The sequence below is a fragment of the Lacerta agilis genome, chromosome 9 (assembly GCF_009819535.1).
Source record: "Lacerta agilis isolate rLacAgi1 chromosome 9, rLacAgi1.pri, whole genome shotgun sequence".
Lineage (NCBI taxonomy): Eukaryota > Metazoa > Chordata > Lepidosauria > Squamata > Lacertidae > Lacerta > Lacerta agilis.
Window position 1 is genome coordinate 2,150,678 of NC_046320.1, and position 14,631 is coordinate 2,165,308.

Below are 14,631 nucleotides of genomic sequence, written 5' to 3' on the forward strand. Positions count from 1 at the left end.
TCCAACTAGTAAAAAATACGGATAATCTACTCAGAACTCATCTTCCCTTTAACAACGGTGACCTGGTTTTCATGGCTATAGAAATAATCTTTCTGAGATCTTGGGGTTGGAATCTGTCATTAAAATTGAGACATAAAACTAAACTCCAAGTGAATCTTCCCAAGTTGAGATCAAACAGGTTCTTATGCACTGCCAAAAATTGCAGCCAAGAATAATATGAACTAATGTTTTCACCAAGCTGCTTTATTAAGGACAATCTGCCGGGTGCCCAGGTAGCTTGATTAACTTTCCATAAATGCTGATGGCAAAAAAGCATTTAACTTAGCCAGTGAAAATGTTTTCCTGTATTCAGGAATATTTCACGTTGCTCAAATATCTAGCACATTGATAATGAGTGCTAGGTTGCAGACCAAGGAGCAGTGGTGAGCAAACTCCATTTGCCAGAGCTCTTCCTTCAGGTTCATCAGGGCATCTCACTAACTTCTATGGAAAGCAGTTCATAGAATTGCTATCGGAAATGCTTATGAGATGGAGTAGGGCCCACCCACTGCATTTCTCTTGAAACTGGGATTAGCAGAGCCTGGGGAAGGGGAAATTCTATTGACTGCCCATCTCAACTACACATCTTTTCTTTCTCTCTGACAAGCCAATGGAAGCCGTCTGTTTTAATAAGGGAAAGCAAAGGAAGGGCAAACAGAGACATCATGGCGGTGGCAGCGAGAAAGCCAGACTCTAGCACCATCATACACTGGTGACACCAATATCAGAAAAGGGCTTGAGGCCTTACCCTGCCACCTCAACAGTGTTCCTGAATTCAGAAGTCAAAAGCTAGCTATTTAGGTTATATGGAGAGAGGGGGCAGTACTTAAACATTCATCTAGGCTATCTTTTGTCATACCATAAGGCAGAGAATTAAACATTTCAGAAGATGCATTCACACCTAAATGGAAGTTCAAGCTCCTCATTCCAGTTTGGGTTTGGTCCTTCAGCAGTGGTTGTTCGGCAAACCGTTCGCTGAAAAGAAACTTCTACGAAAGGTCGTACTAAGACCTACAATGAAACAGACAAAGCACTCACGTTTTTCCAAAGTGTGCAGAAGGATACTTGCAAATTATTTAATGACAAGCATGAACTTTCCAACATGTAAACCACGATGCACCTTTTAATCTCAAGGGGGCTTTTAAATTATTTTATTATTGATGTAATAACTATTATTAATACATTGCTACAGAGGTACAATGAACAATTATTGATAAATAGTTGTTTTATCAAGTTATATATTGTCATTGCCTGCATAACAAAACTACATCGGACACAACAGTGACCATGGCTCTAGAAAAAAAGTGCCAGTCAAGAAAGGCTATAATGGAAACGGGAAAGTATTTGCTTAAGAACAAACAGATGGAATACTTTCGAAAACTGGAAATAATTTGACGCACCAACCCTAAGGACCTCACCATAATTTTGTTACGCTGTCTTAAAAGATAGACTTGGAATTGGTTACCAATCATCTGATTATTGCTCAAGTGTATGTATTATGTTTCCCAGAAAAGGATAAATGTTCCATTACTTTCAGATTAGTGTAAGAAGATATGGAACCAAACTGAATTACCTTGAGGAGCTGTAAGGAAACAGGAGACAATAAACCCCATTTCTCTATGATTTTTTAAAAAAAAATTAGCTGCAAACTCATGAAATATATTTCTAAAATAAATGGTTCCCCCCCCCCCCTATACTGATCATCAGATCTGAAATAGCAGTTTCCAAACTTGCGTTTGGCTGGTGCTTGGTGTTACCTGATTAAACGCCCAGTCTATGCTGTGGGTTGGGCTCTGTGGAGGCGCAGAAGCAGCAAACATCTCATTGAAGGACCATGAGGATTTAGATGGCTGCTGAAGCTTGCTAGAGAGGAAGACATTTTTTTTTAAATCACAGTGAATTTCCAAGAAGACTATGAAAAAATACAGTACACTGAAAACTAAATAAAATAAGATTCTGCAAAATAAATAAATAAATCACTACCTTTGTAAGAAAGCTTTGCAGGGCAGATGTTTTTCTGCTGCAATGTTTTTCCCTGGGATTTTTTTTTAAAAAACCTTTTTTTAAAATGCTTTATTTCATAGAAGTAATCAGTGAATAACATACATAACAGATGTAATACAATTCCAATCAAAATGAGGCTGCCTGAAGTTGTAATAAACTTTTTCTTTTTCAGGTGTCTATCTCCAAGAATCATGCATAAATATAAATATAATAAATGTATTTTAGGCTTGCTAACAATAATATGTTAGTATTAAAATTAGCATGTTATTTAGCTTTTGATGTCTTCACTTTTTCTTAAAATTCAAACAATATAAGGAAATGTATGCTACTTAATTATGCCCTTCCTATAACAACATTGCCAAGGTAAGCAATGCAGGAGTTGTCAAGAGTGTTTCAGAAGCATGAATAGATCCTTTAACCAAAATGGGCAGACCAGAAATCTCACCTTACGGTGCAACCACACTGAAATCAGTATGGATGCTACAGAAACCAAAGGATGAGCATTCCCCACCAGCCCTAAGAGACAGGGACTGCATCTGCTGCTGCTTAGGAGGAAAAGACCATGGTTGCCAATGGTCTGGATCTGCCAGTTCTGGACGAAGGATGTCAGTGTGGATAGAAGTTGAAAGCAAAAGTGTGGACTGTGAAATGGCTGTTAGACACAGAGACTCAACATTGTACTGAGAGCTGCACAGTGTGTGCCAAGGGGACCCTGAGTAAAAGGAACATCTGTCCTAATCATTATCATATCTGGATCCATCATGCTAGTTATTCCAGGCTAAGTGATCATGCTCTGCTCTTATTTGATTTTATTTAGTTACACTCTTTATATAATGGGTAGTTTGCTGCAAATGCACCTCTCATGAATGAGATTTTGCAGCACTAAAGACTAAGGTTCTTGATCATGTTTGAAGGAATAGCCATAATCCAGATCAAGTCTCTTCCATGCCCATCTCCATCTTTCAGAGTGGGTAAGTGAGCACAGAGCATATGGAAACGGGGGACTGAGAAAGGTGTAGCACACCCAACTCTTTGCCAGGAAAAGAACCTGTGATTCACACACGCAAAATATACACTCTGTGAAAGGAAAGAATTTTAGAAAACATGGAATTTCAGGTGTATTTGGTCCAAAATAGGCTGGGTGCTCCAATATGATACTGATGCATCCACAATATTTTTTTAAGGTGAGTTGACCAGAAGGGTACACATTATTTAAGGTGTGATTGCACCATCAGTTTGTATAGTGGCGTTATGTCATCAGCAATTTTCTTTTCAATCCTTGTCCTACTGACCACCCTAGTGTGTCATTTGCCTTTTTCAGAGCTGATACACACTGACTCTTCCTAGCAGGCAGGGGCTAGTCTCTTAGTGCCCCTTGGTGCTTAACTAGTGGCAGATGCCAAAGTGTGCCTTCCCTTTGCTTCTGCAGTCCTAGGGCTACTGCATTTTTGGACCATGAAGAAGAACCAGTTTGAGCAAATAGCCAGAAACAAAATGACTTGGATTTTCTTTTTTTGGGGGGGGGGGTGCAGGGTGTGGTAGGGTTAGAATTGTTTGTACCCTACCAAGAAGCTCAGAGTACAAGAAACTGTTCCATTTTTATCTTCACATGTTATTAGGTTGGTGTGGGTTAGTTTAGAGATAGAAGCCCCAAGGGATTTGTACATTATTTACATTAAGACAGAGATGGATAAATAATTTATACCTTTTTGAGAAAAACATCAAAACAGTATACAAAAGATAAAGTGCTGAAAACACTTAAGATAAACAAAGACAAATAAATCACTGCAAAAAATAAAAACCCAGTGGCAAAATCAATCAAGTGATCAACACAAAGGATCCTCAGAAAATGAAGATCTTGATCAGCCTTCTAAAGACAGCAAAGAAAAAAACCATACATGTTTCTCAGGAAAGGCAATTTGTATGTGAAGAAAAATGGAAAGAAAGTTCCATACCTCCCAACAGGCTTTCTAATGGGAATCTCATATGCTCTAATGATGTTCACCAAGAGTTTTATGTCACCATCTGAGAGATTTTGCACAGTTACTTTTTTCCTCTCCTTCCGTCTTGGTTTTAAGGGTCTTTTTGTCTCCGCCAATTTAAACAGGCTGAGTCCCAAAATGCTAATTATAAAAAGCAGAGTTAAATAGATTTGCACACGTAACTTTTTCTGTTATTATAATAAATGGTAAAATACTTGGTATTAAAAAGGTAATTATCAATGTTAATTGACATAAAAAGTAAAGGAAAAACAGACAGAGGAAATATATATGGGAAGGTATAAATAAGAGCTTACGCTGTATGATACATATGGCATATAAGCAATGATAGTACTCTACAAAACATGCCTGTTTGGATGCATGTATCATAGCAAAAACAACCACCAACAGAGAAGCAGAAATTAACAGATGCATAATGACATACCCTGGGCCATCAGAACTTAACAGAAGGCAAAGCAGGACAAAAAGAAAAACCAAGAATAAAACACAGTTACGTGGATTTGTATGTTAGCAACTCTAGAGAATCTCAAGCAAAAACAAATGCATGCATACAGCAGACTACAGTATCTGAAAACTTCCCAGAAATAACAAATAAGAATCATAGTCAAATTCCCATGTTAATTAAAGTGTGTGTGTGTGTGTGTGTGTGTGTGTGTGAAATCTCAGCTGCTCTCCTTACAAGCCACTTGGGGGAAGTGGGGAGGAGAAAGGAGCTATCAATAATGTGTGCCTAATGTTGCCTTTTTCTGCAGCATGAAATACCACCTGACAGATGTTTTATGTCAAATCTGCATGTATGGAATGATAATTACCTAAGCATGCATTGATGACGAGTTAAATGTATAAATAAAATTATGCAAGTCTTAGTAAGCTCCTCACTAGCTCAAGGCAGTGACAATGCTCTAAAACACTGTATTTCAGCCAACGTCTGGCTGAGGTCATTGCTGAAACATTGCAAAACACATGGTCCTCCCCACTCCCTTTTCTTGCGCTGAGATTCTTAAGGACAACTCAAGCCTGGGCCAAAGACACAGAGCACTGGCTGCATGCTAGCAGGGGCTGGGGAAAAGTGGGTGGAGCTTTGTAAGTAGGTGACAAAGCTCACGGGTTCTTCCAAGCAGGAGAGCATTCTCACAGTTCAAGGTCACATCTCAGCCAGGCAAAAGCACTTGGGGAGGGGTGTGGGCTGAGGGGAGTCCTGAGGGCCAGGCAGAGAAGACTTGAGGGCTGCATTTGGCCCCTATATTATTTCAAAAGCAAACACACTTGTGTAAAAGTCAGATAACATTTGCTTGCAGAGATGTTTGTGACACCTTGCAGAAATCTTCCACTTTAAAATGACGAAAAGGAATTGCAGGTGAAAGCAGAGCTTGGCAAAAATACAAATCAAAAACTTAATAAGACAGAAATGTGTTTGACGTGAAGCTCATTATTATGGTTCTGATCTAACTTTCCATTCTCTTCCTTACCCAAGAGTAGGGATTTCATCTTCATTGACCAGATCGGAAAGGAGAAAATGATGCCTTGCGACCAGAAATCGGTTAATGACTGATTCCCTAACCTGAAAAGAAAAGAAAACTTACTTTGAATCTGAAATCACTTAAAAGACACCGGAGTAGCATTTCTAGGGATCTTCATTTACTTCTCAACAAGGCAGGTCAAAGATTACAGCCTGTACTTACATAACCAATTATTTCACAATCTCAAAACATATGCTAAGATCTGACTTCTCAGTGGGCTGTGTAGCTTCACCTACTTTCACTTTGTAAACACACTTTCATGCATTTTAATCACTACTTTTTCCTCAGCATTAGTTATGCTAAGTTGAAACCAAGGATGCAATCCAATCCAAATCAAGCAACTTTATTGTACTAGCCATCGGCCATGACAAAGGATGGATTCCTATGCACAAGAAGCGAGCGTAAAGCACGCTGGTGTAATTTAAGATGGTGTAAAGTTACACTAGACTCAAGGTCTGCTGAGTACTGAGCCTGCTCTGCCTAAACAATGAAAGATGGGGAAATTGGTCTTTAAAATAGTATCTTATGCTAGGTTGCCAGGTCATATGAGCAAGCTGAAGAGGGTTAGGATCCAGCCTAAGTCTCATCTCTTTGGTCCCACCACCACCACATCCCTGGAACGCCCCCTTTGGGGGACTTATACTGGCCACAGCTCAGCCGGCTCAGCCAGGATGAGCAAGTTACACTGAGGTATAAGACCGGGTTGAGGACTAAATGCCAGCTGAGCTTGGCTGAGCTGGAGATCCAATGCACCCTCAACTGCTCCTTCTGGTAGATCTTCTCATAAGATTGCTCCCTGCCCAACCTAAGCACTGTTTGAAAACACCCAGTTAGGGGGTTTATTTACCTATATAAATACTCTTAGGCTGCTTAACAACCCACAGGACACGCAGGACAGTACACAATCATTTTAAAAACAGAGTAAGTGCCTACAAACAAGATAACTGAACGGGAGCAGCCTAACAGCCCCCTCACCCAAGCATGATCAGCAACAGCCAGATAAGATTAGCCATTCAGGTGGAAGAAATTAACCTGCTTTGAAGGCCTTGGCTATCACTTCTGCCTCTGATTAACATCTAATTTGGCCCTTTGCATCGAAGGAATCAGAGTGCAGAAGCCGCAGAGGGTGGCTGCTGAAGACTTCAATACACACACTCCAGCACAGTTACAGGTAGTTAGCCATGTTGCTCTGCCATAGTCAAAACAAAATAAAAAATAAAACAATTCTTCCAGTAGCACCTTAGAGACCAACTAAGTTTGTTCTTGGTATGAGCTTTCGTGTGCATGCACACTTCTTCAGATACACGAAAGCTCATACCAAGAACAAACTTAGTTGGTCTCTAAGGTGCTACTGGAAGGATTTTTTCTTTATTTTTTATTTTGTCTACACTCCAGCACAGTTATTGCCAAAATAAACAATTGTGCATAATAAAAAGAAAGACTCTATTTTGCCTCCTACCTTTTGGAGGTACTTTGCAACTAATGCTCTGTGTGCATCCAGGTGGTCTTTAGTATCAACGACATCCCTTTCGCGCAATCTTTTCTCGTACTCCTAAAACGAAAATGCCAACAACCACTCTTTAAATGTTCTGCATCACTTCTTGTGCTGTCAGGCAGAGAAGGGGCTTAAAAGGGATTTAAAAGGGACCCTGAGGTATAAACAGAAAATCCCACTTTTTGGGGAGGGGCAGGGACCCCTAAACACCCTCCAAGAAATGCATGCAAACTAATGAAAGGGTGGTAAAAGGTGATAAAGATGAGTAAGAAACTAGAATTTTAGCGGTGCAAGTAAATAGTCAGAAAATTTATTTTAAAAATGTAGTCCTGGACTTTTCCGCTTCAAATGCATTATACTTCCACAACCCTCTAAACCAGTGGTTCCCAAAGTGGGTAGTCCTGCCCCCAGTGGAATTAATCTAAATTAATATAATAATTTTGACTGGATTTTAAAAATGTGCAATTAATAAATATGCAATTAATTGTTAACTGTTTTGAATTTTATTGTGCTGTTTTCTTCCTTACTGTGTTGTGCAAACCACTATACTAAATGCTGCTTTTTATAGGACAGGGTAGGGGACGTTGGGAATGAGTTTATGGAACCAATGGAGCACTGGCCTTAACAAAGTTTGGGAAGAATTGCTCTGAACACTCTAAAATGAGGTTCACTGGGTTTTGTTTTTTTTACACACTGCAGCAGTGAATCTATTTAATAGGAGGATACCCCAACCAAAAGATGATGAACTTAATCCCAACCATTTTAGGTGACTTCTGACCTGGAAGATTCTTTCGCTGATTTCTCTTTCCAGCAATGGGACGCACTTATAACTTCGAAACTCAGCCACTTCGCTATTTCTGAGCTGGAGAAGCCGGAATCTTTTAGATCTGTCAAACTCCTCATCAGAAACAAAATTAAATTCTTGCTGCAGCTGCTCCAGCCGGAAGAAATCAGGAACAGAAGCATCACCGCTTGTAGCAACCTAAACGATAAATGTTAAGTTTATGGAAAGGTATTGCAAATTTAGGTGGCTTCTAACCCGCCCCCCGGAACTGGGGATCAGCACCCGGTTCCTCCTGGATGAGGCCCAGCTTCTACCTCCTTGCCAACCCAGATGCAAGAGAGATATTGAGGACACAGGGGAGCAACATTCTGGCCCACCCCCTCTGCCAAAATTAGTTGCAGACCAAGAACCTGTACATGTTCATGCATAATCCCACACAGCTTGTAAACTAGATATCTGCCCTAAGTAAACCAGCCTGGTTTACTTACCGGTATACTGAGTTTTACATAGGCAGAAGATATCTCTGTATGGAAATCAGATTTGAGGCCCATGAAAAGAGCAAACAAGCTACATTCCCCATGGCCAAATTATACATGCTTATGAAATGCATTGTTATATTAACTGATAAGCATATGGAAAACCATCAAATGGAATATTCACATTATCTAGCTATTACACCCAACGTGGCAATCTGTGACTATTCAACCATATGCAGAAATACGGCGTAGCTCTCTCAGCATTGGGCAGGAAGTTCCCTATGGAACTCCGGGGGCAGAGGGAGCGGGGATTGTTTCACGGAGCCATTCTTACCTTTATGAGTTGCATCAGAGCAGCATTGCTTGGGTCATTTGGATCAAGCTTTGCCTCTGCTACCCACTTGGAAAGTTTCTTCATGTCAGTCAACCCCGATGTGCCGATTGATGCAATGGCATCAATATTCTTTAAAGCACTGAAATTACAACATTTAACATTATTTTTTCTTTTAAAAAAACCCACAAAGTTAAAAGAAATCTGCCTATTCTTTCTGGGACCAGATAAGTGACACTTGTCCTACAATTCATGGTTCTAATAGGTATGTAGTTTGGAAACTTAGTTCATTTGCCGTCTTATTTGTACACCTAAGGGTACATTTTGAAACTCACTTCTCAGTATTCCTAATTACTTAACTTAAACAACAACTAAAATGTCCTAGAACTCCACAAAGTCTTTCTGTATTGATTTGTCTCCTAAGGATTCCCTGTGCACTGGGGCATAAATAAAGGGCAAGTTTTAAGATTACAGAGAGACGCGGCAACTACAAGGACTCTCCACTACACAAGTTCAACTTACAACTCTTGGGGGGCAGCGAAAAAAATATTCAACATACTCCCCCTACTCCCTAATTGGGATTATTATTATTATTATTATTATTTATATTATTATTATTATTATTTATATTATTATTATTATTATTTATTATATACCACCCTTCATCTGAGGTAAGGAAAAATAATATGGTTTCGTGTAGTTCTCCACAGAACGCAAAAGGTACCAAACTTTTTTTGTAATTTCAGCAAAACTCTTATATTATTAACATAAGGGAGACAAATGGACAGACCTTGAGCTTTGCTTTATGGATGTGCAGAACACCAGCAAACTATATCTAGGGGGAAAGGCTTGGTCTCAAGGCATATGACACTCGAAATCTGCTGAAATTTACATCTGAGTCTGGTCAGTGCTTAGATGGAGACAAGCTAGAAAGCCACCTGTTGCACCTTGAGCTCTCTTGATGAATAGTATAACTCTCAAAGGCCCCATCTAGCAAATTATTTCAAAATACTAGACAACGCCAAACACCGATGGGCTTTCTCCAGGGCTCGCTTTAACGCTCTCCCGTCAGCCCACCTAGAGGGACGATACAACAAGATTGCGATCGAACAAAGATTGTGTCCCTGTAATAGCAACGAGATAGAAACTATTGGGCATGTTATTTTACATTGCCCATTATATTGAGATTCAAGAAAAGAACTGATTGAACCGATTCTGAGGAAACTGCCTGGTAGCATAGATGATACCTATACCAGACTTCTCCTAGCAGATAAAGACCCCGAAATTACCAGGGCTGTGGCAAAGTACTGTTACATCGCGACTAGAATCAGACGAGTAGTGATGTCAACAATAGACTTCGAATTTTAACCTCGATGGAACGATAATAGTTAGCAGAGACCAATGAATTTAAATTTTAAACACTAAAAGGCTGAAATTTGGCTTGGGTGTGGGCGTCGGTTTCATGAATTGGCCCGCATTCCTGTTTTTGTTTGTGGCATAACACAACCTACACCAATATGTGGTTTTATAAATTGCTTTCTGGTCCTTGACCGTAATAAAGATTTTACTTACATAGTGATATAAAACTGTAGTCTGGTCTATCATGCTAGTCATGTTCAGAGAAGACCCACTGAAATCAATGTACGTCAGTACAGAGATTTCAACAGGCCTACTCTGAGTATATTAGAGTTAGAAATCACACATAATAAATAAAACACCTTTTGTAGGGAGTGAGCAGGCAGGTTTCCATCACTTTATGTTGCTGACCAAACAGATATTAAAATGAAACTGCTTGCCCATAGAATGATTTATCTAATTGCATATACTTAAAACGTTTCTGAAATGCTTACTAAAGTTCACTACCTTGAGATTCCAGCACTCTTCTGTGATGCTGGTGGAATTAAGGGTATCCCATTTTCTCCAACTGCCCAGGAAACACTGCAGGACACTTTGCCTGAGGTCATTAAAATCATTTTATTACTGCCATCAACTTCAAATGAAATTGGTACACCTGCAATGAGAGACCAAATACATGAGCCTGATCAGATGTAGCAAACGAAAATGTGGATTGTTGTTACATGCATGAGTGGCCAGAAATCTCAGGCCTCAGCCCCTTTTCACAAGCATATCTATATTTCACAAAGGCCACCAAGGCTGGAGTGGGGACTGTCTTAAAGATTTAGCCCACCAGGATGTAAAGGTTCTCCACCCCTGCCCTATAGAATGGCACTGGATATCATGTCAAATTTAGACATGAAAATTCACCAGATGGGCCATATAGGCTGATCTCATGAGCTCTCCAAAATTTCAGGACACCCTGAACAGATTAGAAACTCAAACTCTAGGAAATACAGCCAGTCAAAATCTCTACTTAGTAAGTAATTGATTAATAAATAAATAAATAAAAACAAAGTGAAGGTTCCTTCTAAATGCTTATAATCACAAAAGAAACAGGAAAAGAAAGCTAGGGAGTATTTTTCGAAAGAAACCTGAAATGTTTTCCTACATTTTAATCCTGCAGAAAAATCGAAATAATTAATCATGAGTGTAATATGGAACACATGCAGCTCTTGGCTGGCTTGTACCAACAATCATAAAACAAGACTTTTACAGCCCAATAAAGTAGTAAACCCAATATGTATTGAGCTGTTCGACTCAATTAGAGTGCCAGTATAGAGAACAGCGCATTGGATGTGGACCAGGTAGATTTGGATTTCAATCCTTGTCTCCCATTCAACTATAATGCTCACTGGGTATCCTTGGGCATGTCACCATCTCTTAGCCAAATCTGCATTACAGAACTTGCTTGTGAAAATAAAATGGGTGGTAGTGGGGGAACAAGGACACACACTTACTATCCAGGGCTGTGGGCGGGGGGAGGATAACAAATGCCTTTTCTTTAACTACATTTATCACCATACGAGGAGCTCAGGTTGCTATATCAACATGGTTCCCCCCTTGGCCACACACAGACCCTTTTAGGCCGAAAGATCAAGATTAACTCATAGGCACCCAGAGACCTTTGGGGATTTTAACCCAGGTGCAGCAAACAATCCCCTATGTCACAACACAGGGTCTGCAACAAGCATGTGAGCCACTTCTAAATCTTTGGACTTAAAAGACAACTCTGTACCACTTCCCACGCCTTCGTGGTCCAGTTGCACACGCTGGTCACTGCTGAATTCCACTTCTTCCACAGGAGCTCTGCCGGTGAGAACCGTAGTCTCAGGGACTGGTATGAACACTTCCATCAGCAAGTTAGCACTGCCGAGCCCAACTGTTTCATAGAGCTGTGGGGCAAAGAGCAGGACACCATTTTCATTTCCAGACACTATGGCCTCATTTGCATATAACCGCAGTCATGCTATGGCTTACCACAAATGAGAAAACAAGAGGCCTTCCAGGAAAGAGATGGAGGGCACTTGGTTCTTTCCAGTACTACAGCATGTGGAGCTCAGCTGGGGTTTGGCTTAGGGGGTCACTCAAACCCAGGCTCATGGTTGAGCTACCCCAGATGAACCGCAAGCTGTAAACCACAGGAGAAACCCTGGCTGCGGCCTGTGCTTTGCCTGGAGAGATGTTAACCATTAGACCAGTTTTTGATAACACACTAAGCCAAATAATAATAATGATTTTACTAGATTCAGGTAGGTAGCCATGTTGGTCTGACACAGTCGAAATATATAAAAAAATTGTCCAGTAGCACCTTAGAGACCAACTAAGTTTGTTCTGGATATAAGCCTTCGTGTGCATGCACACTTCTTCAGATACCATGAAGTGAAAATGATTTTACTGTTTATACCCCAGCCATACTGGGGGGCTTATAGCACAAAAAATGGCAAAATATTAAACATTAAAAATTTCCCGATACAGGGTGGCCTTCAGATACCTTCTAAAAGTCAGATAGTTGTTTATTTCCTTGACACCTGGTGGGGGGGGGGCGTTCCACAGGGCAGGCGCCATTGCTGAGAAGACCCTCTGCTTGGTTCCCTGTAGCCTCACTTCTTGCAGTGAGGGAACCACCAGAGGGTGCAGGTGCTAAGCTAAAATAACAGAATTGTAGAATTGCAGTGATGGAAGGGACCTTGAGGGTCATCTAGTCCAACTCCCTGCAATGCAGGGGAAAAAATCTTTTCTCTGATGTCTTAACTCTCTATGTAAATGGATTTTTTGTGAGGAATATTCAGTCCTTCAAGCCCTCCACATGGTGTCTGAAGTGGTACAATCCAGACAACTCATTGGGAAAAACCAAAACAAAGACAAAAAACAACAACAACCCCTGGGCCCAAATGACTATTCCTTTGAGATGGAGCTGTGCATAGCCAGGTCCTCATTACAACTCTTCATAAAACTGGAACTGAAGTTTTCACTTTGCAGTTCTAAGGGCTTTTTTAACTGCTTATTGCACTGCTTATGTTGTTTATTACCTTTAATTGGATTATTGAATATTTCAATAAGATTTTGTTTAAATTACTCTGTGAACCGTGCTGGGATAAATATTATGAAGTTGTTGTTGTTTTTTACTTTGTAGGTATATAAAATAAATAATGCACAGGACCTCAGTATGTATGTCTATGTACAGATATATATATATACCCAATATACAAAATACCTGCAGCTTCAAACTCTCTGGCCAGTTGAATATTTGCAAATTGAAAATCTGCCCAAAATGAACTCTAAAGTCTGAGCTCATCTGCCGGGACACTGTTCTCGACACCTCTTTTGAATTGAAAAGGACTTTTAGGAACAGAGAACGTTTCTTTACATCTTCGCGTCTTGAAACTTCAGCCCTGGAACCAAGTTTTAAAAGATCACCTTAAAATGTGCATATTCACCAGAAAGTTATCTTTCACTTTTGGGGTGCTTCATAGGACTTTTATTACTTCAAATATGCAGAACTTGTTATTTATAGAGTATGACAGAGCTCCAAACAAGTATTGGCTCCACACACTGTGGGTTAACAGGATGCTGCCTTCCCACCTTCTCCATCAGAGATTATCTGACCACTGGATGTCCATGTATAGGTGTGGGTCAGCTTTAAACCTCTGCCTCCCTGCTGTGGTCCCGATCCAGAATGGGCCCCCTTGCATTGCAATCTGCATTGCCCAAAGAAGGATGGGTTGCATCCAATGCTAGTCCTACTCAAATCAGACCTACTGAAATCAATGGACATGACTAACTTGCACCCCTTAATTTCTATGGGTCTGCTCTGAGTAGGACTTAGTCGCCTATAAGCCTTCATATTAACCATGAGCTAAATGACTGAACAAACATTTCCACCTTACCTTCATAAAAATGTTCATGTGTAAGCTCACCTAGGACAAAGCTCGTTTGGAGTGACGCTCCCCGTCAAGCTCAACTCAGGAATTAGAATGGATTCTCCTGGTTTCCTTCTAATCTTAGCAGCTCTCTCTCGAACCCCCTGTTCCACCTCCAACCTGTCAACTACGGGCGGTGGAGAAACAGGTTTCATCCGTTCCCCTTCCACACACTCGGATGCTTCTTCTGCTTCTGCTTCATCATCTGTATTTTGGCTTGTTTTCTTCTTCTTCTTCTTCTTTCTGATTTTCTGTGTGCGTGTATATACACATTAAAAAAAGATTTCCCCCCTTCAGCAGAGAACATCAATAAAAACTGGACCTAATTTGGATTAGTTACTTCTGATAATTTTGAAGTAACCAAACTGATAATAACAAAGAGCCAAATATCCAAGAAAAGAAAGTTTTGCTATTTCTAGCATCAGTTGCTTTTCAGTTTCACACAGAACTTATTTTTCCTATTACTTCTCATGTGATCTTCTGCCACTCAGAAATGTCATTTAATCCACAAACTTGTATCTCACACTTCATTGGGGAGAGATCCAGGGCAGCTTATAAGATAAAGACATTAAAACCTAAATCCAAACACAAATTTACAACACAACATAACAATTTTTAAAGACAGATAAAACAGCGAGATAAAAAGTAATTAAACAAATAGCCA

The 14,631-nt window shown here is 40.1% G+C and overlaps 1 protein-coding gene across 1 annotated transcript in view; it reads right to left on the reverse strand.

Moving 5' to 3' along the window:
* Nucleotides 1-14,631, reverse strand: part of CC2D2A (coiled-coil and C2 domain containing 2A) — a 51,781-nt gene that overhangs the window by 14,587 nt on the left and 22,563 nt on the right. The window contains exons 14-24 of the mRNA XM_033160039.1: nucleotides 13,965-14,218; nucleotides 13,262-13,439; nucleotides 11,783-11,939; nucleotides 10,513-10,660; nucleotides 8,653-8,791; nucleotides 7,837-8,040; nucleotides 7,023-7,115; nucleotides 5,513-5,604; nucleotides 3,999-4,166; nucleotides 1,797-1,902; nucleotides 941-1,050 (exon numbers count right to left, since the gene is read on the reverse strand). Of these exons, the coding sequence (XP_033015930.1) occupies nucleotides 941-1,050; nucleotides 1,797-1,902; nucleotides 3,999-4,166; nucleotides 5,513-5,604; nucleotides 7,023-7,115; nucleotides 7,837-8,040; nucleotides 8,653-8,791; nucleotides 10,513-10,660; nucleotides 11,783-11,939; nucleotides 13,262-13,439; nucleotides 13,965-14,218 (1,649 nt within the window). The remainder of the gene's footprint in view (nucleotides 1-940; nucleotides 1,051-1,796; nucleotides 1,903-3,998; nucleotides 4,167-5,512; nucleotides 5,605-7,022; nucleotides 7,116-7,836; nucleotides 8,041-8,652; nucleotides 8,792-10,512; nucleotides 10,661-11,782; nucleotides 11,940-13,261; nucleotides 13,440-13,964; nucleotides 14,219-14,631) is intronic.